The sequence below is a fragment of the Pomacea canaliculata genome, linkage group LG13 (genome assembly GCF_003073045.1).
Source record: "Pomacea canaliculata isolate SZHN2017 linkage group LG13, ASM307304v1, whole genome shotgun sequence".
Taxonomy (NCBI): Eukaryota; Metazoa; Mollusca; class Gastropoda; order Architaenioglossa; family Ampullariidae; genus Pomacea; species Pomacea canaliculata.
The window spans coordinates 584,469-609,689 of record NC_037602.1 but is presented as its reverse complement, the minus strand read 5'-3'; the positions used below and the strand labels follow the sequence as shown (position 1 = coordinate 609,689).

At 43.3% G+C, this 25,221-nt stretch overlaps 3 protein-coding genes across 3 annotated transcripts; all 3 read left to right on the top strand.

Annotated features, from left to right (window-relative positions):
* The first annotated feature begins 2,642 nt into the window (after positions 1–2,642).
* LOC112553689 lies at positions 2,643–6,113 on the top strand. The gene is made up of 4 exons (XM_025221074.1): positions 2,643–3,035; positions 4,883–5,024; positions 5,425–5,473; positions 5,582–6,113. The coding sequence occupies exons 2-4, from the start codon at positions 4,908–4,910 to the stop codon at positions 5,986–5,988; spliced, it is 573 nt and encodes a 190-aa protein (XP_025076859.1). The 5' UTR covers positions 2,643–3,035; positions 4,883–4,907; the 3' UTR covers positions 5,989–6,113.
* A 3,510-nt stretch (positions 6,114–9,623) lies between these two features.
* LOC112553690 lies at positions 9,624–12,273 on the top strand. The gene is made up of 4 exons (XM_025221075.1): positions 9,624–9,667; positions 10,147–10,299; positions 10,859–10,907; positions 11,543–12,273. The coding sequence occupies exons 2-4, from the start codon at positions 10,183–10,185 to the stop codon at positions 11,947–11,949; spliced, it is 573 nt and encodes a 190-aa protein (XP_025076860.1). The 5' UTR covers positions 9,624–9,667; positions 10,147–10,182; the 3' UTR covers positions 11,950–12,273.
* A 931-nt stretch (positions 12,274–13,204) lies between these two features.
* On the top strand, positions 13,205–16,297 carry LOC112553687. Its single transcript, XM_025221072.1, has 4 exons — positions 13,205–14,473; positions 14,658–14,811; positions 15,317–15,365; positions 15,667–16,297. Exons 1-4 carry the CDS (start codon positions 14,268–14,270, stop codon positions 16,071–16,073), a joined length of 816 nt encoding a protein of 271 aa, XP_025076857.1. The 5' UTR covers positions 13,205–14,267; the 3' UTR covers positions 16,074–16,297.
* Positions 16,298–25,221: the final 8,924 nt, after the last annotated feature.

Here is a 25,221-nt window from a genome sequence, read left to right as displayed (position 1 = left end):
TTCACTGGGTTCTTGTATTGAGGGCTGCTAGTACTGTATTGCCTTACCGGCTGAGTAATAGCTATAGACTATAATCATCCCACACATTCCCCGAGTAAGACATACGATGTTTGGTTAGATGGAGTGATAAAACAAGATTTCAACCTCAGAATCAATGTCAACAGAAGAAGGAATACAGATTATTGGCAATTTAAAGTGAATCTTAAAGTACGACCATGTGGTGGATGGTCCAAACAGCATGGTGAACGGATTGCTACTTGTTCTTCGCCGATGAAAGTGGTTTTAACAGCCCCACTGTTGTCTGCTACTATAAATGTCACAGATGCTGTCACAATCAGGTTTAAAAAAAAAAAAAGTTCTAACGGCAGAATTAGCAGGGACTGCTTGTGTATGGTTTGAACTTACCGTGACAAGGGAGTGTACAGTAGCCGAGACTGCAGGCGGTAGTGTCTTTCTAGTTGTCGCTCACCTGTGAGATAATTATTTAACTAATTATTTCAAACTTGTGTAAACTGAAACCCCCACCCTAATCGTCTTTTGTAATTTTGCTGAGTTGATACTTGACAAAACAACGGTACAGACATGTGGTCAGCATGCTACTCGCGCGAGAGGGAGGTCAAGATGGCGTCCTGTGACGTCACGACTGTGTCAAGCGATGTCAGGAGGAACCTTCTCATTGTCCTTGATGTGACTAACAGACACACAGCTTACTGGCCCTCGACACCTTAGTGGACAAGATAGTACAGAACAGAAAAGCCAGTTCACCCGACTTCTGTCAGTCTCAACATTAAAACACTCGGCTGCTCCGTGCACATCACCACAGACCGGGCTGTGAGAAAAACACTTCGTCTCAATATAATGACCCTCAGCTTTCTCACAGTGACATTTCGGACTCACAACTGACTGTAACGCATGTCGGGAAGGATCTAACAGCTAAAGTTGACTTCTTTATACCAAGCTGCTCACCTTTTTATCACCTGCGTCCTCACGCGATCCAAGCAAAAGTCACGAGGTCATTTACGCGAAGCCAAGCAAGTTTGCGGTGATATCTCGATGTAAGTGTTGTTCAAGGTAGGCTTCCAACCAAAATGTTTCTTACTGTAATGTCAGATTTCTGCTCATTTTCTTGGTTTGTTTGTCTGATGAAAATCGTCGTGACAGACGATCACATGTCACCTGTGCTCTCTCTTTTTTCTTTCTTTCCCAGACATTGTTCACAATGAGATTAAAGCTTAATGCTTTGTTAATTTTGGCGCTGATAGAAGTCTTTTATCTTTTATATTTTGTCTCTTATATTCTACGAGTATAGCTTTTTTAAATTTTATAGAAAATATTGGTGATTATTATTAGATCGAGTGCATAGCTCGTGTGACCAGGGCGCGCGCTGTCATTCAGTTGCTGGTGACGCTCGTACGTGCGGCCTCCTAAACAAACAACATTTAAAGGCTTGAAGTAAGTATTTTAAGATGTAAACAATACTTATGTGATCTATTCACTATACACTAGAGGCTAATAGGTCACAGTGTAAACAGTACTTATGTGATGCAATCACCATACTCTTAAAAAACCTTTGGATTCTGCTTAAAACCTCCAACGATGTGTTGACACGTGGCCCTTGGCGTAGTGGTGCAGCAGCAGTGGCTTAGCGAGAAACACCAGAAAGATTTCACTCTGAACTGATTGTGCATTCCACCCACTAGTGGCGTGTATAGCCCACAGGACGAGCAGCAGCTTCTGCAAGTGTGGGCGTGAGTGTGATGAGTGTTTGTCAAATGAGCTGCGACCATCGTCAAGTGACATTCCTAATGAACGACCACGTGGCAAATACACGAAGTCTTCTTGTCATCCACCGTAGTCATTATACTACTAGCATGTGAGCAGTACCTATAATTGATCTTGTGGATTGATAAAATTGTATTGTATATATGGAATGTATGTAATGTATTGTTTTCCTAATATTGGCAGCGGCAACCGATCTTCTAAAGCAAGACTGAGTCATCGGACACAAACCGTTATTCTCTCGATAACGTTTCAGTATGTGTACTGTCACTTGATGTACTGTGTACAGAAACTTAATGTGCCAGAGTCGAACAGACTTTATTTAATTACAGCAATGATGTCACTGCAAGACTAGTACACTTGCGCATGCGCAGTGACACTGTCGACCTTGACCTGTGATCATGGCGGCATCCTCAGCCTCTAGGTGATGGCGGTATGTCAACTTGATCGCCTTTTATGTAGCAGCTGCACAAACATGAAAACATTTTGTCATCATCCGCACTCTTCTTTCATCTGATAAATAGACTGACACTGTGAGAGTGAGACATCTACACAAACATCGGCGCCTCATTCGCCATCTTGGTTGTGAAATACCTGCCGACACGAGTTTCACAGGAATGTGTTTGCGCAGACGGACAACCAAGTATTTGAGAGACAGCTTTCTAGAATAAAATAGTCCTTGATGAAGGGTTTCACGAGAGAAAGAAATGGGATTTCAAACTGACCGCTAAGTGCCTATTGCTGATAACGAGACAAGTGCAAACCTCGGCTGCCAAGTCCATTTTTAAACTCAGATGTTTGATGCCAAATCACATTTCCATGGCTCATCACAAAAGTAAACGTTTACCCTTTCAAAGTCACGGCGTCAGCGCCATCTTGTAAACACGTCAACAATTTTCTGTGACTATACCTTTGTAGACAGTATGTTAGAAAGGTGAAACAACAAGTGTTATTAGTGTTTATTTACACACCGGACTACTTTTTAGCTTCAAAGTATCTCATGAACACTGGAGGGAAGTTAGATAACAGACTTCCCGCTTGTTCCGACTGTCAGGGGTCCCACTTATTATCAATCCAGATAGTCCTCAGTTTAAGGACCCTTCTGTTGCCTCCAGGGTACTCGTGCATACCTCCAGTTCCCTGGTACACTCTCCGAGCTGGGGCACAGTAAGTGAGTAGCCCTATATAATACAGCTCCAGCAGAAACCATTCATTCCTCCTCGAACTCGCCTCCCGGACACCTGTGCATCATAAAGGTAAGCTTACTTTGGAAAAGATTTTAGCTTTTTCATATTTCTTTATTCTTAGTTACAAAAGTCTGTCTTTGGCAAGTACAGCCATGCAGGTATTGCTTCCCCGCAACGGAGCGTTTTTTTTCTTAAATCAGAATTCTCTGACGATAAAGTTTTAAAACCTCAGTCATTTTTACATTAAAACCTATTAGAAAGACAAAGAAGGAGGAAGATAATTGTGACACGTTATAAAAACAAAGAAGAAAGAAAATCATGACATATTATACAGAGAAGGAAGGAGAAAGAAAATTGTGAAATATTGTACAGGCGAAGGAAAAAATGAACAAACTATGCAAAGGAGGAAGAAAAGAAGAATGATGGTAATGATGGAGAAAGAGGAGGAGAAGAAAGAAAAAAAAAGAGGAGGACATGAAGAAATTAGTAGGCGGGAAGACTAAAAGTATGGACCTTATTCACCCGGAACTCTTCAGTCTTTTCAAAGCTAGCCGTCGTGTGCCTCGTGTGTCTCGTGCCCGAGAGCTTAACGAGACTCAAACGGCGCCTGATGGAGACTGATGGAGTGATCGCAGAAGACCTGAGCATAGTTTTATTTCTTTATCTTTATTCAACTAACCTCAGTGTACAGCAAGAGAAATAAAATCAGGCCTGACGAGAGGGGGGGGGGGGACAGGGTCTGGTGTACCGGGCCCGCGCTGTCAAGGGGGCCCGGCCTTGGTCAGTGGATTTTTTTTTTCTTCTCCTTTTCTTTTTCTTTTAAAGAAAGGTCTAAGGACAGAACACCCAAGCATTACACATGCAGAAGTTGAGTTTGAGTGTAGATATTGAGATTCGAATTGTAAACATACATTATCTACTGGGAAAATAATTTACGATTACAAGTACAAGGGGCCCGGAGAGGTCGTCTGTCCCGTGGCCCGGGCTGGCTCTCGGCGGCCCTGAATAAAATACACCATGGAAAGAACACTTTTCGTTCATCTGTTATTTTTTATGAATGTTTCCACCTAAACACTGCAATGTTTACATTTATTACACATGCGTGCTAGGTACAGGTGCTGGAATCTGTCTTTGTATGTTGTAAATCTTGTCATAATTGTCAAATAAAAGTTATGTCACCAGTAGAATCTCTGTTTTGGCTTGTGTGATGGCTTTTCCAAATGCGTCTAATGTTTTTCCCAAGTGTTCGTTCTTCAGTAATCGTAAATGTGAGAACGAGGAGTGGATTCCAAGTCCAGCTTCACGGACCATTTGATGCAGAGATTAGTCTCGGTAGCCAGTCCACCAGCACAGGAAGTCTCGTTCTGGTTTCAAGATGGCGCTTGCGTCAAAAGGTCTGTGGGAGAGAGGGAGGGAGAAAGAAAGATTTAACACTAACGTGGATTTATCGCGGTTCACATTCCAACCACCAGCTCGGTGTCCCAAACCACTCGTGTGAACGACCGCTAAGTACGGTGAAGGCAGCAAGAATAAAGAAGTGTTGTGTGAACACTAAGTGTGAACACTAAGAGACACACTGAGCTCTGTAGTCCACTGGTCAGGACAGTGAACAGTCAAACGATGTATTTCCTCACTACACTGTCACTACACCTCCAGCTGCAAGCACGACACTCACCTGCGCCGCCATTTTATGCGTCTGTCATTTGTGCATCCTTCTCCCATTTCACCCTTCCTCACATTTAACAGGTTGTCATCGAAATACCGCCAACTGCTTCTATTGGATTGTAATTATCTACACAAAAAAACTTGTTTTCCGAGGGTTAAACATAGGCTTTCTTTTTTTCTTTCTTTCATTAATGACTTCATTCATTTTTTTCTTTGTTTAAATTGTTTTTTGTCTTTCTTCATAATGGCAGATAAAGAGTAAATACATCCATCACTATGAAAGTAATCTTACCTTTCGTGACCTTGACACTGGCGGGTCTGGTAGCAGCAGATGTCGTCAAACGGTCAGACGATGTCAGTCCACTACAAGTTGTGGTCAACAATCTCTCGCAGGTAAACAACTCTTACTTCTGTCTGTAGATGATGTTTGACATCTTTGTCAACGTGCGATAATATCACATGTAGCCAAGTGTAATTCAAATATGAGATTTCACTTGCGACATGTCAGGTAGAGATCCGGGGCATCAGGTAAACACACAGGACTTAATGACTAGTCAGTCACCTGCTATAAATAGGGAACCTGAGTTGTCTTCTCCTCATGGCGCTTGACTGGACACAGAAGGTTCCCCAGTCTGGTTATATAATGACTTGTATGGTCAAGAGAACTGAACTCTCTTACTGACAATGTACTTATGTACATCTGTATGCAGTTGTGTGTATCGTAGATGCGTTTTTCTATATACATATATGTTTTTCACAAGATGTTGGTCATGTTTTTTTCTGGACGTTCCAGGATGTCACAACATTACTGGCAAGAATCACAGCACTAGAAAATTCTATAGGTAAGAATATTTCATTTTCAAAATCTTTGAGAGAAGAAGAATTTGTTTACTAAGTCCTGCTAAAAACAAAGAGTATAATGTACTCAGCAAATGTTTTCTTTATTACAGAACGGAAGGCGTCGTTTCTCGGTCAGCTGCCCACAACCACTGACGGACGGACCAACGTGCCAAATCAGGTTCCCATCCATTTCTCTGAAGTCTTTGACCTCGGAGATGGCTTTAACCCCGTGACAGGAGTGTACACAGCCAAGTACTCGGGAGTCTATGTCATCAACTTCCAGATGTACCCAGACTTCACTAACGAGGACTTTCAGGTTGACCTGAAGATGAATGGCAACCTTCTGGTGAGATCCCGCACCACCGAGGTCACAACCTACGCAGCCTCCGTGTCGTCAGGCGTGTCCGTGCGTGTCCGGGCCGGCGATCAACTCTGGGTGGAGACCTCCAGGGAGGGCATTTACTGGGGTAGTGTTCATTCCTTCCTCTCCATCACTCTGGTTACTCCTGAGGCTTAAGGACGCCATGGTCTTCAGGTAAATATTTCAATGGACGGAAATGCAGAGATGGGGTGCAAGCCGGTAACAAGTTAAAATGATATCCACCTCGTTGTCTTTCTTTTGATTTATCGAGTATAAACTTTAAACCAGCGGTTCTCAACCTGTGGGTCGCGACCCCCTGGGGGGTCGCGACGTGCCTACAAGGGGGTCGCGAAGGTGGTCATTTTTTAAAAAAAGTTTCTTATACTGGTATTAGTGAATTAGTTTACATTGTGTAACCCGAGTGGTGCGGGGCTCAAACTCCAAATCTTTCTTCCTATTCAAGTACACTGTCTCGGCATGCAGTGACTTCTCACTTCCAAAACTCAAAACACAATCCCCTCTCAAACAATTAAGCCTCCAATCTCCCTCCTCTCGCCTTTTGCCCTCTTTCTCCCCCAATCTCTCATCGCTGACTCCCCTATATTACACCACCATATTACAAACAACTGACAAGATGAATGCTTTCGTCCGAAAAATTCGTTGTGGACGCAAAAGATACGCCAAGAAAATATTTTTGATATGTTTCCGTGCTTGTGTAAGTGCAAGGCTGACAACTTGAATCTTGATCAGGTGAAGAATGTATTATTGCCCATCTAAACGGACTGCAAGAAAGGTTTCAGCATTATTTCGCTGAAATTGATGTGACTAAATACGATTGGATTCGTAATCCATTTCTGGCTGATCCTAGCACAAGCGGGTTGTACACGCAAGAAGAAGAGCAGCTCATCGACCTTTCGAGTGACCAATCCCTGAAAATGGTCTTCCACACAACACCAGTGCCAACATTCTGGATTAGCATCAACGGTGAATATCCTCTCCTTTCTGAGAAAGCAATGAAAGTTCTGCTGCCATTTTCAACTTCGTATATGTGTGAGCAAGGATTTTCAGCATTGGCAGCACTGAAGTCGAAATACAGAAATCGTGTGGACGCAGAGGCTGAGCTGCGAATAGCAGTGGGTACGAACATCGCACACAGGTTCGCTTCTTTATGCAACAGCAAGCAGGTTCAACCTTCTCATTAATCAAAGTGAGTGTCCAATAAAATAATATTTATTAGCTTTAGTAAAATTTCATTAACAGTTATACTTCTTGCAGATACGAACTTTGTTCTTTCGTTGTTGAATTGCATTGATTTCCTCGACGCGGCGTTCGAGGTTAGCTAAAGCTGCCCCCCCCCCCGCTTTCACCGACCTAGCTGGCTAAGGGGGTCGCGGACGTACCGGTGTTCGTCAGGGGGGTCGCCACATGTAAAAGGTTGAGAACCGCTGCTTTAAACCAACTCAGAGACACCAGCAATCTATAACAGGGGTGGGCAACTTCTCCGGTCGGCGGGCCGGATATGGGGAAATGAAGTCCTTGGCGGGCCAGATTACTGGATCAATACCTTAATCGCGTATTTATCTACATATGCAAGGAATAAATCGTGTTTAATGTAAAACTCCCAATCTCTTCAGTAGACCAACTTTCTTTCCTGTCAAAGATGGACAACCATCCATAGTACTACTGACCATTTTCTGCCATGGTAATTGCATTGTATGCATGGCATTTTCCATACATCTAAAAATATCTTCTCCGGTAGTAGTGTCTTTCATTGATTCCATTGACAGCAATTCTTCTGTGATTTCAAAGTTTTCTGAAATGCCTCGTACAAAGATGAGCAACTGTGCAGTGTCATCGATGTCAGTGCTTTCATCCGATGCCAAGGAAAACAGCTGAAATGAAGGTACCCGCCTTTTCAGTTGTGATGTCCAGTCTTCACCAATTGCTTCAATGTGGCGAACCCCAGTTCTTCTCGACCAACTGACTTCTTCAAACTTCTTTCTTTGCTGTGGACAGACTTGATCAGCTACATGGAGCATGCACTTGTTGACAAATTCACCATCTCTGAACTATTTGCTGTGCATGGCAATGTTGTATGCGACCACAAACTGGCATGAATAGCAGCTTTCTGGGCTACTTTGGTTTTTACGAATACATTCTGCTGCTTTACAAGTTTTCTGTCCAGTTCTGTTGCTCTTGTTTGCCGTTCCGCTGCTGATAAAGTCCTGTCATAGCCTGCCTTAGCCTGCCATAGCCTGCATGTTTCGTCGCATAATGGCGGCTAACATACTCTCTCATCACGGCAACACTTTCACTGCACAACAAACATACTGCTTTCTTGCCGACTTCTAAATCTAATTCTAACTGAAAACAAAGAACCAAAAAATAATAACAGTCACTATTATTCTCGCAGTAAGCAGTAATTAGTAGTGGGAGATTGCGGCAGAATGTGGCGCGGGCCACATTATCATGTACGACCAGAAACAGTCTGCGGCCAGTCAAAATCCCGTCCGCGGCCGGATCCGGCCCGCGGGCCGTATGTTGCCCACCCCTGATCTATAACATAGATGATACAAAGTGATTATTTCTGTCATGTACAGCTCACATAATAATTACTAACAGCAAAACATGGCCGTCGATCTTTTGCTGTGTAACTCTGACTTGCTAAAACATCTTCAGAATTAAAGGTGTCTTTGTCCATACTCAGTCATTTAGTTGATTGTGAGTTGTTTATTCATTTATTTGTTTTGCCTTTTGGTTTAGTTTAGTTTCTCTCTTTAGTTTTTCTCAATATCTCTCATTCTCTCTTCTCAGCCTGTCTCTCGGTTTCGGACTATTTCCGAGAGTGTCCGTTGGATATCGGTGAAAATTCAATAGAGATGCCCTAATGGAGACAGACAGACAGACAGACGGACGGACGGACGGACGGACGGACGGACGGACGGACGGACGGACGGACGGACGGACGGACGGTAATGTTGAAGGACAAATTAGATAGTTACTGAGGCTAAAGAATGGCAAATATTTGTCATAAATTTTCGCAATAATTTGTCATTTTGTCTACGACAAAAATATTGCTTAGAGGGGAAATGGAGAGCAATGCTTCACAGCATCTAGAGTATTTTACAGTTTCCCACGTAAGTGTTTCGAATAAATTGACGATAACAACCTCGGCGTTGACCTGAACTGACCAGACGAACACAAGAATAAACAGGCGGCAGTAACATCACTCCAGCGGATGTCGATAAAGTCGACACCAGAGTACTTGGTAAAGTAGATTACAAGGTAGTAAAGTACACTACAAGGTGGTTAAGTACACTACAAGGTGGTAAAGTACACTACAAGTTGTATGGTTAAGGCCAGCAACACTGATAAAAATGAAGTGGTTGAGAACTAGGTCGAAGAATATGTTTGTTCATCACTGAGTCACTATCACCAGAAGACTGCCTTGGATTGTGTAATGAATAAAGACATAACCGATGATAGGTTTCTCTGGTGCATCGGGGGAACAGAAGCAATTATCTGTTATTCATGGCAGCATGCTCTGTCACGCTTGGTAGAATTATAGGAAACATGATGGGAGAGCTTTCTAGTGCAGTAATCACTTGGTCGTTTGAATTCAAGAGCATCCAGCCATCCAGTAAGCCAACCATCAATCATCTCCGGCGATCCATGGCTATCTTGGAGTTATCTGTATCTCCAGTTCATGGGTACTACTCCAGAACTCAGCATGGAGAGCGCATGCGTGCAGCGACCGTGTATATATATATATACAAGGCTGAGTTTATAGAGACATCCACACTGGTTCCTGCCTCAGAACCTGTCCTTCTTCAAGGTAACATTTGTTGTGATCTCTGCCTTTACCTAGTGTTGTGCTTCGTGTAGAGATAATGCCTGGAGAGCGAAAAATAACATTTTCCGTTTTTTAAATAACAATGTATAAATCCAAGAGGCGGAGAAGATGATGATCTTTGTGAGGATGACGACGATGAGCAGAACTACTTATTCTTCTATTTCAATTTACATCCTAATCCAGTGTCAGACCCACAGGTCACAAGGAAAGCAGAGCTCACGATGTGTTCTTTATAATGTTGGGAAAAACAAAAACCTTCTCGAGATTCTAGAACATTGAACTGAGCTCAGCTGTACGAGAAGCTTCCCTCTACGGTAGACTGAAGTGGCGTCAGTGTCCAGTGCTTTACTGGCTTGTCAAGACTTTACAGCAAAGCAGACCATACTTATATGTGCTGCTGTTAATTCACAATTATGTATGTTGTGGTCAATTCATAATTATTGTGATTCGCTCTTCCTCAGGAACAATAAGCTCTCACCATCCTGAGCGATCTCAACATGAAGATGCTGCTACTCATGGTGACCTTGACATTGGCGGTTGTGGTAGCAGCAGACGTCGTCAAACGGTCAGACGATGTCAGCCCACTGCAAGTTGTGGTCAACAATCTCTCGCAGGTAAACAACTCTTCCTTCCTTAAGCAACAACTGTCTGTAGATGATGTTTGACATCTTTGTCACTGTGCGATAATATCCAACACCTGTAGTCACGTGGTTTGTATTTCAAATATGAGATTTTACTTGCGACATGTCAGGTAGAGATGCAGGGGCATCAGGTAAACACACAGGACTTAATGACTAGTCAGTCACCTGCTACAAATAGGGAACCTGAGTTGTCTTCTCCTGATGGCGCTTGACTGGACACAGGAGGCTCCCCAGTCTGAGCTTTAAATACAAAACTAAATGAGTTGTGTGGTGATATAATGACTTGCATGGTGATATAATTATTTGTTTGGTTATGTAATGACTTGTATGGTCATATAATGACTTGTCTGGTTATATAATTACTTGTAAGGTTATATATGTATAATGACTTGTATGGTCAAGAACTGAACTCTCTTAATGACAATGTACTTTTGTACATCTGTATGCAGTTGTGTGTATCGTATATGCGTTTTTCTATATACATATATGTTTTTCACAAGATGGTGGTCATGTTTTTTTCTGGACGTTCCAGGATGTCACAACATTACTGGCAAGAATCACAGCACTAGAAAATTCTATAGGTAAGAATATTTTATTTTCAAAATCTTTGAGAGGAGAAGAATTTGGAAAGTAGGACAGACATTCGTTGGTGTCCATTCTCGTCCATTGGTCTAACGATGTATCCATGCAAGGAAACCCTACTGAAGACTCTCTGGTCGCACGTCCTCAACTCAACAGAGTATGATGATAAAAATGTATTGCTTACAAAACTAAGAACGAGTACAATACAGAAGAGTTCGCATCATCGTCTTTGCTTGGCCCTCAGTGAAGCTTTAGAAGGACAGACGTGTTCTCGAGCATTCTAGGTGTCGGCTGTGTGGGCGGTGTAGGTCTAACTGTAGTTGTCACTGTAGTTCTCGTTGTCGATGTTGGAGAGCAGTTACCTCAGGGGAGAGGTAGGAACTGTGGACAGTAGAAACTTCTTGATTGTAACAAGATGAATTCCTTCGTTTTTGCCCAGGTTTAAATTTTTCGCCGTAATTGTTAAACTGAAATGATAGTGAATTCAAAACATCTGAATTCAATATTTTTGTAGTGTAAACATGTTTAGAGACTCACTCCGTGCATGCTTATTTATTCACTCATTACTTTGAGCACGACAACTCCTGTTTACTAAGTCCTGCTAAAAACAAAGCAAATGTTTTCTTTATTACAGAACGGAAGGCGTCGTTTCTCGGTCAGCTGCCCATAACCAGTGATGGACGGACCAACGTGCCAAAACAAGCTCCCATCCATTTCTCTGAAGTCTTTGACCTCGGAGATGGCTTCAACCCCGTGACAGGAGTGTACACAGCCAAGTACTCGGGAGTCTATGTCATCAACTTCCAGATGTTCCCAGATTTCACTAACGAGGGCTTTCAGGTTGACCTAAAGATGAATGGCAACCTTCTGGTGAGATCCCGAACGACTGAGATCACAACCTACGCAGCCTCCGTGTCGTCAGGCGTGTCTGTGCGTGTCCGGGCCGCCGACCAACTCTGGGTGGAGACCTCCATGGAGGGCATGTACTGGGGTAGGGTTCATTCCTTCCTCTCTATCACTCTGGTTACTCCTGAGGCTTAACGACAACGTGGTCTTCATGTAAATATGTCAATGAACGGAAATGCAGAGACGGGGTGAAAGCCGGTAACAAGTTAAAATGATATCCACCTCGTTGTCTTTCTTTTGATTTATTGAGTATAAACTTTAAACCAACTCAGAGACACCAGCGGACTGTAACATAGATGATACAAAGTGATTATTTCTGTCATGTACAGCTCACATAATAATTACTAACAGCAGAACATGGCCGTCGATCTTTTGCTGTGTAACTCTGACTTGTTACAAAACATCTTCGTATCTAAAGTTGCCTTTGTCCTCAAGTATAAGTACATACTCAGTCATTTAGTTGATTGTGAGTTGTTTATTCATTTATTGTCTTTGTGGTTTAGCTTAGTTTAGTTTCTCTCTTTTTCTATATATTTCGTCTTCTCTCTTTTCATCCTTTCTGAACTGTATGTTGACATGTCAACGTAGGATGCTTTATGGATGCTCTGGCTTGTTTTTGATCGGGAATCAATGATATCTATCGTCACAAGAAACCCTTTATATTTATAATAATAATATTAATAATAACAACAACAATAAGTGGAAATTTATAAAGCGCAATATCTCACCTAAAGGTGGACTCATTGCGCAAAACAAGATCAGAAAATAGTAACAAAGATGTAGAACCTTTTAGCATAATAATAACAAAGATGTAGAAGACAATAGTAACAAAGATGTAGAAGGAAGAACAACGTGATGACACAGGCAGTAAAGGGAGATAACTGTAGATGGAAGGGTAACGACTCCAGAGAATAATGTCGGTGACATCAGGAGAATACAGAGAAAATATTTTAACATCTTGAGAATATGAAGGAACATCATGAAATGAAGCTACAAGAGGCGGACCATCACTTAGTTCATTCACTGCAGCTCAAGGGCTGTCAGAGCGAGTGAAGTGGGCGGAGTGGACTGCAGCCAGCACAGCCGACAGTCGGCACTTCACTAGCATAACATCTAGGGGAGACAATCATCTCGGCCTGTTAGGCGAAGGGACACAACTCTCACAACTCTAGACGACTATTAATATATATACAAAAATAAATGTTGTGAAGCTCTTACCGAGGATGAAACTCAACTTTTGTTTTGCTGCTCACAATACAGGGATATTCGTCCTCGTTTTATTCAGCGAAGATTAATTTCCCTTTGTACTGCTGACGTAAATGCAGGTGAGACCCAACACTGACACAAACATCTACCTGATAAAGGCTACAACGACCGCTGTCACATGAAACCTCCATTTGTTGTCGGAGAACATTTAGTGTTGGTTGATTAGACTACACCTAATGCCAGTTAATTAGGCTCGGAAAACATTTTAGTTTTCATATGCACACCTTGCACATCCTCTTGAAACGATGACGTCTTGACATTTGTCTTACAGACACTGGGTGTCATGACAAGTGTGTGTCATGACAAGACGAGGTCACATTTACTGCTCTAAACTACTTGATGTTACTTCTACTGACAACCAGTCACACAAAACAAACGCACAGCAACATCTTTGCACAAGAAACTTTGTAAGTACAGGTGTCAGACACCCATGTCTAGTCAGAAATCTCACATCAACATTATCAACTATTGTCATCTCACAACATTGTCTCTATATTTCCCGAACGTTTGTTGTGTCTGTGTGTGTGTGCTTGCGTGTGTCTGTGTGTGTGTGTGTCTGTGTGTACTTGCGTGTGTCTGTGTCTGTGTGTGTGTGTACTTGTGTGTGTGTCACGACATGAATTATGTCCCTGGTTGTCTGTATCACCTGTGTGTTGAGAGCTTTCATTGTTTGTTTTGCAGGACGATGCTCTGTATAAATACACAAAGTGTATTCTAGACTTATATTAGTGTCCTTTATATATACTACAGTAAATATTACCTATTTTGACAGCGTATACTACACAGTTTATAGTATTGAGATTTCTACATTGCTTCTACATTATATATCTCTTTACATTGTGTAGAATGTTATAATCGACCTTTTGTGTCGCGGTGTAAAGTTGACAGCCAATGTCACATCACATATTACATATTTTAGGTGATGTCAGTCAGTTTTTGTTTTTCACTTTCCATGCAATATTCTGCATTGGTACAGTATTCCAAGAATGAATGTTTGAAGCCCAGTGCTCCGGCAAAATGAAATTGGTTCATAAGTTTGTAAATAAAACAGACTTCGAGCCACGTCTCTTGTCACCTTCACTATTTTATTTCAGACAGGTCTGACAGATGAATGTTGTTTATTAGTTTTTGATAATGTCAGCTTTGCAAAGTTTCAATATCCTTTATCAACATCTAGACAGAGAGACATGTTTGAGTCATCAATCAAGATGTGTAATAAACACCACTCACAGTTTGACAAGGTAGTCGTCTACAGGTCGGATGTGGTTATCTACATTGACGACACACCTGTGTACCTGCTTACTTCTCTCCTGCCCTCTACAAATCCATGGGTGGAACACACATCAGTCATTTGTGGTCTGACTGGGTGCTCAGACACTTCTCGCTCTCAAAGGTGAGTATTTCTGTCAATAAAGGAAGATTTCTGCATTTTGTTCTCCTTTATTTTGTGTCGAATTATGTTTCCTGTAAATGAGAAGAACAAATAATGTAAAGCATGAGAAAGAAGACAGTGTGATAATGATGGTGATCTGAAACATTAATTTTTATTGTGTTGTTCTGTGTGTTTCCTCTCACAGAAAAGAACAAATTTATCTTCTTTGGAGTACCATTATGAAGATGTATTTACTTTTGGTGATCTTTGCATCTGCGGGTGTGACAGCTGCAAGTCACGTGGTCAAACGGTCCGATGATGTAAACCCACTGCAAGTTGTGGTTAGCAAACTCTCGCAGGTGCGGACAGTTTATATAAAGTATACACAATGTATTATTCCTGAGTTTTCAGAGATCCCACAATAAAGACATTTTCGTGAGAACACGCGCCTTGTGCCGTAAGTGTAATTTGTAATTGTAGAGCCCGGAGCTCAGTGGTTTCCACTGCACATTTTATTCTGTCCCGTGTGAAACCCGATTATACAGAGAAGATAAAACACAAGGCAGCCTCTCCTCTTCGAACATTGTTGTAATTTTACTCAAAGGCCGCTGGAAGATGTGGAACACGTAAAACTCATGTTAGCGCGTGCACACACACACACACACACGCATGGTATGCATATTAACTTACAACTTACAGAAATAACATGTATTTTTTAAACGGGGGCATGTGTCTGCCTGTGTGTGAAATTGTGTTCATTCTGTCGTGCCTTCATATACCCAAGTATCAACATATCGTATACACAATGATATCAAAATATATGCAGCGTATGTTTCCTTAGTCAATTGTTTTTCTCGTTTTCAGGATGTCGAAGCCTTAGTGGCAAGAGTCGCAGCTTTGGAAAATTCTGAAGGTAAGAAAATGAAGACAGAGAGGGAAGAATTTTGAATATTGAAGGACCGGGAGAGAGAGAGAGATTGTATTTTGTAGGTCAGACATGAATTCCAGGTGAGATCTCCATGTATTTGACACAACACGTGCACGTGCTGACTGCCCTGACAACACTCAAAAGTCGTTTGCTGTTTTCATACAGATTTCATTACTTATTTGTTAAATCCATTGAAGACATAAATCATTGAAACACGAGTATAACAGCCCTTTTCTATGATCCAGGAATTTTACTTCATTTCTTACATTTTGTTTACTAATTACAGAGTCAAGAGCGGCGTTTCTAGGTCAGCTTCCTATGCCTAGTGACGGAAAGGTCAACGTCCCTGACCTTGTTCCCATCCGCTTTACTGAGGTCTTCGACCTCGGAGACGGATTTGACCCGACCACTGGCGTGTACTCGGTCAAGTATTCTGGAATCTACGCCATCAACTTCCAGATGTTCCCGGACTTTACTGGACGTTTCGCAGTTGACCTCAAGGTGAACGGCAACATCCTCGTGAGAGCCCGGGGGCCTGACGTCACCAGCCAGTACCCGCCCTCCTGCTCGTCGGGTGTGTCGGCGCGGGTCAAGGCCGGAGACAAGGTGTGGCTGGAGACATTCGCACAGGGCTTGTACTGGGGCTCCTACCATTCCTTCCTGTCCATCACGCTCCTCCACCTGGATGCGTAACGTCACCTGGCGCATGTGACATGCGCGACGTCACCTCCCTCGTGTGACGTATCTGTCGCATGAGGTGACCTCACCAGTGACGACATCAGAGTACATTAACACATCAACAGGTCAACAGCTTCAACGCACGTAACGACTCAAACAGGGTGCAGAGCATTTTCTTGAAAACAATAAAAACTATCATCGCAATATTTTCTCTGTTATTCGTTTTAGTCTTGTTTGTCTCCTTCCATCCTACTCTTGATTCGTTTTCTCCCTTCACCCATTGCTTTTTTTCATTTTCTCCTCTTCCCCCTCCTCTCTCCCTGTTATGTGCAACTGTGCACATAAATAATTATTAATACAAACTCTGCATTCTCTTCATCACTGATTATTATCATAAAAAAGGAATGACGTAAAACTATCACATAACATTAGTAAATCGTAACATTTCTGTTTACGGACACCAAGTGTTCTAAAGGGCGAGACATGTCACTGACAGTTTGCAACATTTTGCTGCCAATGAGAAAAGGGAGATAAGCTACTTTCCATCTGAGTGCACTGGAGAATTATGTCAGGATTGTCTCCCTGTCTGTACAGGTGATAATGTTTCCTGTAGCGTCACAACAAAGGTCTGTGTCAGCTCTCGAGTCTTGGCACTGGGCGAGTGCCATGTGTGTCAGTCACTGGCAGTGTCAGTCACTTTATGATTGTAGCGTGTGTCAGTCGCTGGGAGAGTGTAGTGTGTGTCACACGCTGGAAAAAAACCTTTGTCTAGTGTCCTGCCCCTCCTGTAGATGTAATCATGCACTCAGCGCACAACGCAGACCTCGAGGCTTTCTCCTCCTGTGTGCGGACCTCGCCACCGCTTGCCGGACAGCGTGCACACAGATACACGTGTACACGAGACTGCCGACACACAACACACACACACGCAGCACATTGAATACATCTTGACACACTGATTTGAAACTGCCATCAACACATGTACACTACGTGTCTACAACTACCGACAGACAGTACACACATATATACAGAACACCACACATAGAGTACATGTATACACAGAGGACTATGCACACAATACTAGTATATACAGAGGACTACACACCTATATATACACAGAGGATTACACACAGAGTACACGTATATACAGGTGACTACTCGTAGAGTACATAACGATCTACAGGTTGATGTTGAATACACGGCACTTCAACCTCTACAGTCAGACAGGATACAGAAGATGGCAACACAGGGTACATGTAGCTACAGCTGGCTGCCATGCTTGTTCATGTGTAAGTACCCTGACAACTGTATACACTACTGTGTAGCTGGATGTCGTTGTTGTCGCCGACAGGATGTAACACAACTGTCACAACTGTCACACAAGTGTATACTGTAGCATGTTGTTATAAAGTATGTGTGTATATTATATATTTCATGTTACAGGTAACTTGCTGATATTTTTAACTGCTGCAAGTTGTGCTCATCCTACGGGTGGTGATGTTACAAATGGTGTTACATGCAACATGCAGGGTGACGTAACGGCGTGACGTGTGTAGCTGCCATCTGCATTGTCTGTTGTTAGCAGCTGCCGGTGTACAGAGCAAGGAACTTGTAACAACACTGTGGGGAGGGAGCAGACAGGGTGCGAGAGGTGGGCTCGACAAATTCTTGTCACCAACGTGCAGCCGGACAGACGCCATCCACCGCCGGCCATTGCGGTCCGCGACAGCTGTTGACTGAGAGAGAGAATAGTGATCTGATAAGCAATCAACTTGCCCTTTGACCCTAACTCGGTAGAACACAAGGGAGCTTTGAATTCTGTGAGGTCTTTCTAATTTTAAATTCAGCGTGGGCTTCTTTCCGGCCTGAGTTTACTGACGGCAAGCCACGAAGACAGACTTGATTTGTTCTTTGTCAGGGTTCATGGTCAACTGCAGTCCTTGAACTCACGAGATATTCACGTTCGCACTGCAACAGACTGTAGGTAGACAGACATGGCGACAATGTACACGTCAGATTGTATTTATAACGATGTCCATGTTTCAGCCTCGTTCATCAAACGATGAAGCTGCTGACAATATTTACACGCACCTTCTTCTCTGTGGACGTGAGCTGCAGTAAGACAGTGGTGTGCATCACCATCAGCGTCATCACGTGGGCCGCCCACGTGACTGGGTTGTCCTCTGCTAACGTTTGTTTTCGGTCTAACTGCGACCATTCCTCACACTTGAATATCCATTTGTCTGTGTTTTGCCGAAAAAACAAGTGTTGCTATAGAAATGCTATAGAAACCTAGACTTCAGTTGAGTAGTAAACACGTGTTCGCTTAGGACTTTGGGTATCGGGAAGTATGGGTGTCATTGTATATGTCAGTATATGTATCAAGCATTTCAACACATCTGTACCCGTTACACCTGTACACTTTATGACGACGACCACACAGGGGGGGCTGTACTCTTGCTGATATTTCTAACAGGTTCCTCAACATAATCTGTTACCGTTATTTTGTCACTTAAAGGCTCATGAAACTCATTACAGTTGGAAATCCAGTAAAGTGAAGTAGCAGATGGTGTACATGTATTTGTTCAACAACTGAAGTGTTTACATGTCTATCTGTAAAAAACCCACACAGATAATGACAAGCCAGTGGGGAAAGCTGTGTCTTCCCAGTTTATTTCAAGAAATTTAAAGTAGCCAGCATTTTGACACGAGTCATTGAGACTGAGTATACTCATGTGTATTATGTAAACAACTTCCCGGTAAACAGTGGTTTACTAGTGACTGAAGGTTTGATAGATTGGTAATAGTTGGCTAGGAAACCTCTCTTACACTCTGTATTACAGATCATCTGTACTGGCTTGTCATGCTGTTACAAGGTGTAGTTATTGGTTGTAATAATGTCTGACAAGGTGTTGTTACTAGTTGTTACACTGTCTTACAATGTGTTACTAGTCGTTACACTGTCTTACAATGTGTTGTATTGGTTGTTACACTGTCTTACAATGCGTTACTAGTTGTTACAACTGTCTTACAAGGTGTTGTATTGGTTGTTACAGGGTCTTACAATGTGTTACTGCTCCGTACAATATCTTACAATGTGTTGTACTAGTTGTTACACTGTCTTACAATGTGTTACTAGTTGTTACACTGTCTTACAAGGTGTTACTAGTTGTTACACTGTCTTACAATGTGTTACCAGTCGTCACATTGTCTTACAATGTATTATTACTAGTCAAAATGCCTTACAATGTGTTACTAGTTGTTACAATGTCTTACAAGGTGTTACTACTCCCTACAATATCTTACAATGTGTTGTTACTTGATCTTCATGTATGTGATACTAACTGCTACTGCAATCATTGAGAAACTAAAGGGAAAGATTAAAACATGGAAACATGAGCATTAGTAATATAAACATAGTTTAAACTCAATACTGTGTAGCTCTGACTGTGAGTCTAGAAAATATGAACAATACAAAAAGCAAAAAAGAAAAATAAATAACGACCTCCATTGCTCAGACGGTCAGATGTCATAACAATGTTTCTAACTTGACAGAAAAACAAAACAAAGCAAACATATCTATGTATATATTCGCCCGACACCTGCAGGTGTCACAGTTACACGCACGTGACAAACTTTGTGTCTGTGGTGGCCGCTGTGTGAAGGTGAAAGCCTCTCACGCACCGTGTGACTGAGTGTGATGCTTACTTCAGCAGAAACATACTTGGTGTAAACCTAAACAAACTAAAGCAACAATATTTGTATCTAAATCTCGCTCAAATCCATTTTTCTCGTAGCCGAAAATTGAAATTGAGTAAAAAAACAACAACAAAAAAAAAATACCAACAAAAAAAAGTCGGGGAACCAAAATGACGGCTTCCTTAGCTTTGATGTTCGTGGGGTGGAAAGATGGGGTGGGTAGGAGGTAGGAATGGTTGTGGAGAAAGGTACTGACGATCCTGCACAAGAACCCTCATTGTTGGTATCTCTTCTCCTTTAAGATAAAATGAGATAACATGAGGTAAGAATTTATTTCACGAGCTGACAGGAACATCAGAGGCACAACTCTCGCAACCGACATCGTTCACACGTGTGCCTGTACTTGTTTTATATTTATAAAACATACATACCCTTCTATATATATATATACACCCCTATTAATATATATACCTTTTTTTCCTTCCATACACACCACATCGTGTATACGATGTTTATATGTTGTGTTTATATACTGTTTGGGTTTATATGTTGTGTTATTGTTTGTGTGTTGTCCTTATCAACTGAGAATACAGACAGAAGATGGCGAGGGTACTGGGTACCCAAAGCTGCGAGACCGCTGTACCCACATTGAGAGCTCTTCTGCTTGAGATTCGTTTTACTCCCTGACAAGCATCCACTGAGGCCCTGTGCCCTCAATGAGTAGCAAGGACTACAACACTAAGCAGCCATCGACTTCGCCCTCGTTTTGTAACAAAATCTTTCTTCTTAGCGGAAGTACAAACACGATTGTCCCCTTGGCGGCAAACAATTTTATCTTGAGTTGGTGTAGCAAGTGCCTACCCGATGTTTATCCTGAAATAAGAAATAGCTGTCAGCTGTACAAGCCCTGTACGACAACAACTGCAGGATTACTTGTCGCTGTGCGTGTGCCGGGAAATCCTAGGACTCCTACTTACAACACCAACAAAGGTCCTCTTGTCGTCAGGGGAGACTAATCTGCGCCAAGATCTCAGCAAGTAGGTCCGCCTGGCGCCCTCTGGTGACCCCTGACCCAGGGGGGTCGGAGTGTCGGCGAGTCACGTTCCTCGCCGGAAGCTGTGTGTCCTCAGCGCGTCGCAGGCGGAAGCTGGCGGACCTCCATTGTCATCCTGTGGCGGTCATCATCGTCTCCCGAGTTCATCCGCACTGAGGGCAGCGGTGTTGGACTTGTCGAGAGTCGGTGAACGAGTTGACAGACTGCAAATTATTAATCAGGCGGCGATGGCAAAAGCCAGAGACACGATGCGACTCAGTGCACGGTAATCAGACTTTAAACTCGAGGGGGACAGTGGAGGACGTTCTGCACGAAGGCAGGAAGCTGGGCTACACACAGACATTTTGTGTCAGGCGGGACTGTCACCTTGCTTTTGTGTTGTACAATGTATAATACTTTCATACTTTCTGAATACCACAATTGCTTTTTCGTTCATCGGGAGGGGGAGATAAATCAACCACAGCAAGCGAACTGTGAGACAGTTCTTGTAGTTATTATGGGAGGGGGATGACTTCTGTGTACATCTGGCAAATCTGACTGTGAGCTGTCAACAGATATGTCTCTTACTTTCTTACACCGCACTACACAAGTTATATTCCTATCATCTCCCACTGTCTGTGTTGCATGTTTGTACCTATAAGGATGGTCAGTAATCATCAGTTCCTGAACAAGTCCAGAATTTCGCCCGGCACTTGCAGTGTGAGTCGCTCATTGCGGGATATAAAATTGGACGATAGACCATGTAGTTAAAGTATTCTGTAAGACATTCAAAATGCAAAATTCCTACGACTTTTTATTTTTATTTTGACACATGTTTATTTGCTTTATTCATCTTCTGACTGGCACCACCTGTACCCACCACACTGGTACACAGCTACGTGTCGCCGGGAGGAACTGGTTAGACGCTGACCAGACTACAAAGGTCTGTCCGGAGGGGCGCTAGGTCCTCATTGTCCAGCCAACCCGCTAGACAACCCTTGTTTTCCCTGTCACCTTGGTGTCGGACATTTTCAAAAATGACTATCTTATACAGACTGCAGTGCCGAGTCACGTGACCCAAACAGACTTGCTTGCGTCCCCTCACTCCTGCCTGGGGTAGCCCACATAGCCCACACAGCCCACGCAGCCCACTTAGTGGCGACTGTGCTCTGATAATGTTCCTTGGTCTTTACTTTGGAACTTTGGAGAATTTCCTCAGGGACTTGGTCTCCAACGCCTGATCTCTTCTTCCTGTATGAACACAACGTGCACAGGTTGTACCCACACAGTAGGCTGGAAACTAAGGTTGTATCCACACAGTAGGCTGGAAACTAAGGTTGTACCCGCACAGTAGGCTGGAAACTATGAGACACTTACACAGTTTACACTTGGTGGCAAACATGATGATGCTGCTGCGTCAGGTCCTGTTCAGCCTGGCCATGGCTGTAGTCGCCGTTGCAGACATTTCTGCACCTGCTTCTTTGGAAAGTGTGGCTCCCCAGGTATTAATGGTGTTCAGTTCTTTGAGTTCATGTTGATCCATGTCACTGTCACCACTGGTGTCAGCCATGACCTGGATCTTGTCAAGTGACGTGTGTTCGACGGGTCTGTCGACCTGGTCACCTGACACTGTGACAGCTGACTTTCTCAGGTAGATCACAGCGGCCTCAGGCCACCTCGAGGCAGGAGGGAGGTCCCGAGGGTTGACCGTGTTGTCCTATTGCGACCCTGACCTTTCAGATTACACGGGGTTATCGTTATTTGTCAACAGCGTCGGACAAACACCGGCAGTGAACGGACTGACCTGCGACACCCCATTTCCTGACACAAGCCTGACATCACCGGACACAAGCCTGACATCACCGGACACAAGCCTGACATCACCTGACACAAACCTGACATCACCTGACACAGATCCCAGCCTGTAACTCCAAGAGGCTCTGTGACAAGTGTTAAAGTCGTTCAGCCAGTGGAAAGGCACTTTGACACTTCGACACCCCGGGTACTTGTACACCCGAGTGTCGTTGGACAAGGACGATGGTCAAGATGTCGGCTTGACCGCTTCACTGTACATTAAAGTATGGAGGTTAAGACTGCAAGTGAATTGTTAGTAATATTTATGTCTTATGAAGTAATTTATTTGAAGGAACTACTCAGTGAACAGCAGTATTTAGTCACATCATGGCTAATTTCAGCGAAGTAATTAGAAACTATTCCCGAGAGTTTACCTACTTTAGTGTTGTCAACATTTTCTGTGATTTCGAATTTTCCCGCCCCTGTCGATGTTCATCTCGTGATCCCTCAAACACGCACACAAACAAACACACACAAACACAAACATACACACAATTGTGTTTGTTCTTCACTGTATTGTTTGACCGTAGATGGATGTCGAATATAAGTAGTGGGAAGTAATATAAGTTGCCTTGTACCATTGGTCCAGCAAACAATGAGTACAACACCTAACAGTCCCAGGCTGTCTTCGTGACTTGTTGAGAGAATGTGCAATTGTCACGTGTGTGTGTGAGTGAGAGAGAGGTGGGCGGGACATTGGGGAGGTCCACTTTTATGATAAAACCTATTTTCCTTTCAGACCCCTGAACTATCAGACCACACGGTAATTTGCAAAATAAAAAAACCCCAAAAAGAACGAAAGAAAGAAACCCACACTAAGCCTACGCAGGACGTGTGCGGATTTGATCCTCTCTATGTCAGACAGGTTTGTTAGTCTGGGATGACAGGTGGTGGGTGTTTGTCCTGTGTAGGACAGTGCAGGTGGTGTGCGGAGCTTCCGGCGACTTTAATCTCCCTAATATATCGGGTATCCTACTGGTAGACGGGTGGGGTAGAAGTTTGAGTGACCCACAAGGTGCAGCGCAGTAAACAGAGGGTCTGAGCGATCTCATTACTGGAGATGCCGGCTCCTTCCGTCTGTCAATCTGTGTGTCGGTGAACAACACTCACTCCCTTGGAGCCATGCATCGTAACAACTGTTGAATTTCGCCCGACACCACTGTATAATGTGTCACTGTGTCACTGTGTCATGTCCATGTGCCTCATCTTGTAGACACTGACTATGTTGTCTGTGTGCCAAGGTCCGCTGTCATTTCTCAGTATTCCTTGTATACACGGTGTACTGTGTGACACAAACAATTGACAGGAAGATGCCGATAAGTACAGTGTATAGTGTATACCATGAAAGCTATGTCAGTAAGTATAGCACCACAGTAGAGTAGATGACATGGAAGTGTCAGTAAGTATAGCACCACAGTAGAGTAGATCACAAAGCTATGTCAGTAAGTATAGCACCACAGTAGAGTAGATGACATCGAAGTGTCAGTAAGTATAGTCACACAGTAGAGCTGATGGCACAGAACTGATTGTACACACTACGTAGTGTCAGTGTTGATCATTTTACTGAGTGGACACGTGGACACTGCAAGTGCTCATCCTGTGAGTAACCTCGTGAGTTAGTGTCTTGCCAAGCATGAAGCAGGTCATGTCACGAGTAGTTGTCTAGTCACCGTGTAGTCACCGGCAGGTGGCGGGGAGTTGTCACGATGTCAGCAGCCGCTGGTGTCCACAGTTGTAGCCCAAGTGTATGTCATAACAGCTGCTGACATCATCAATCTTCACTTCACATTCCTCTCCAACACAGCCCCACTCCTCATCCCCCAAACACCTCCCCGTCCTCTCTCTCTCTCGTCCTCGTCGTGACATACATGCACGTGACTGGAGCACGAGGCGTCAGTCCGTGACATTACGTGACCTTACGTGCAGCCTGTCACTGACACAATGTGACGTGTTGCTGGTCCCCAGGGTGCACAGGGAGGGAGGGACAGGAAACTGTGTGGTGGGGAAGGAAGGGGACAGTAGCCATGCACGGGCGTTGATGATGTGACAGCCATCGCCTTGTTTAGACATTGTAGTCGTCGTGGTGTTTGTGTGCGTCACGTGTGGTGATGGCCATCGACAGACAAGATGGATGCGCCCCGTCACGGACTGTTGGCCTCTGAGCCCAGACTGGGTGTTGTGACTGAATGTACATCGTACATTATTGTAGGTACAGACCCTAGAGTAATTGGTGAACTGGTGTCACTGTCACAGACAGAGTGAACTGATGTCACTGTCACAGACATAGTCAGCTGATGTCACTGTCACAGACAGAGTGAACTGATGTCACTGTCACAGACAGAGTGAACTGGTGTCACTGTCACAGACACAGTGACACAGCCAGCAGTCGAAACACGGGATGGCATTTAGAAAAGAAATTATAAATTAACAGCTAATACCTAACAATAATTTTCACAATAGATAAAAACTTTTTCTTGGTCTATCAATTTTTAAGAAAAAATTGCTGTGCAGGCAGTTTACAAGAACTTCAATCATTGTTGTTGTTGTTGTTGTTGTCTCCGTCAAATACTTGGTTTT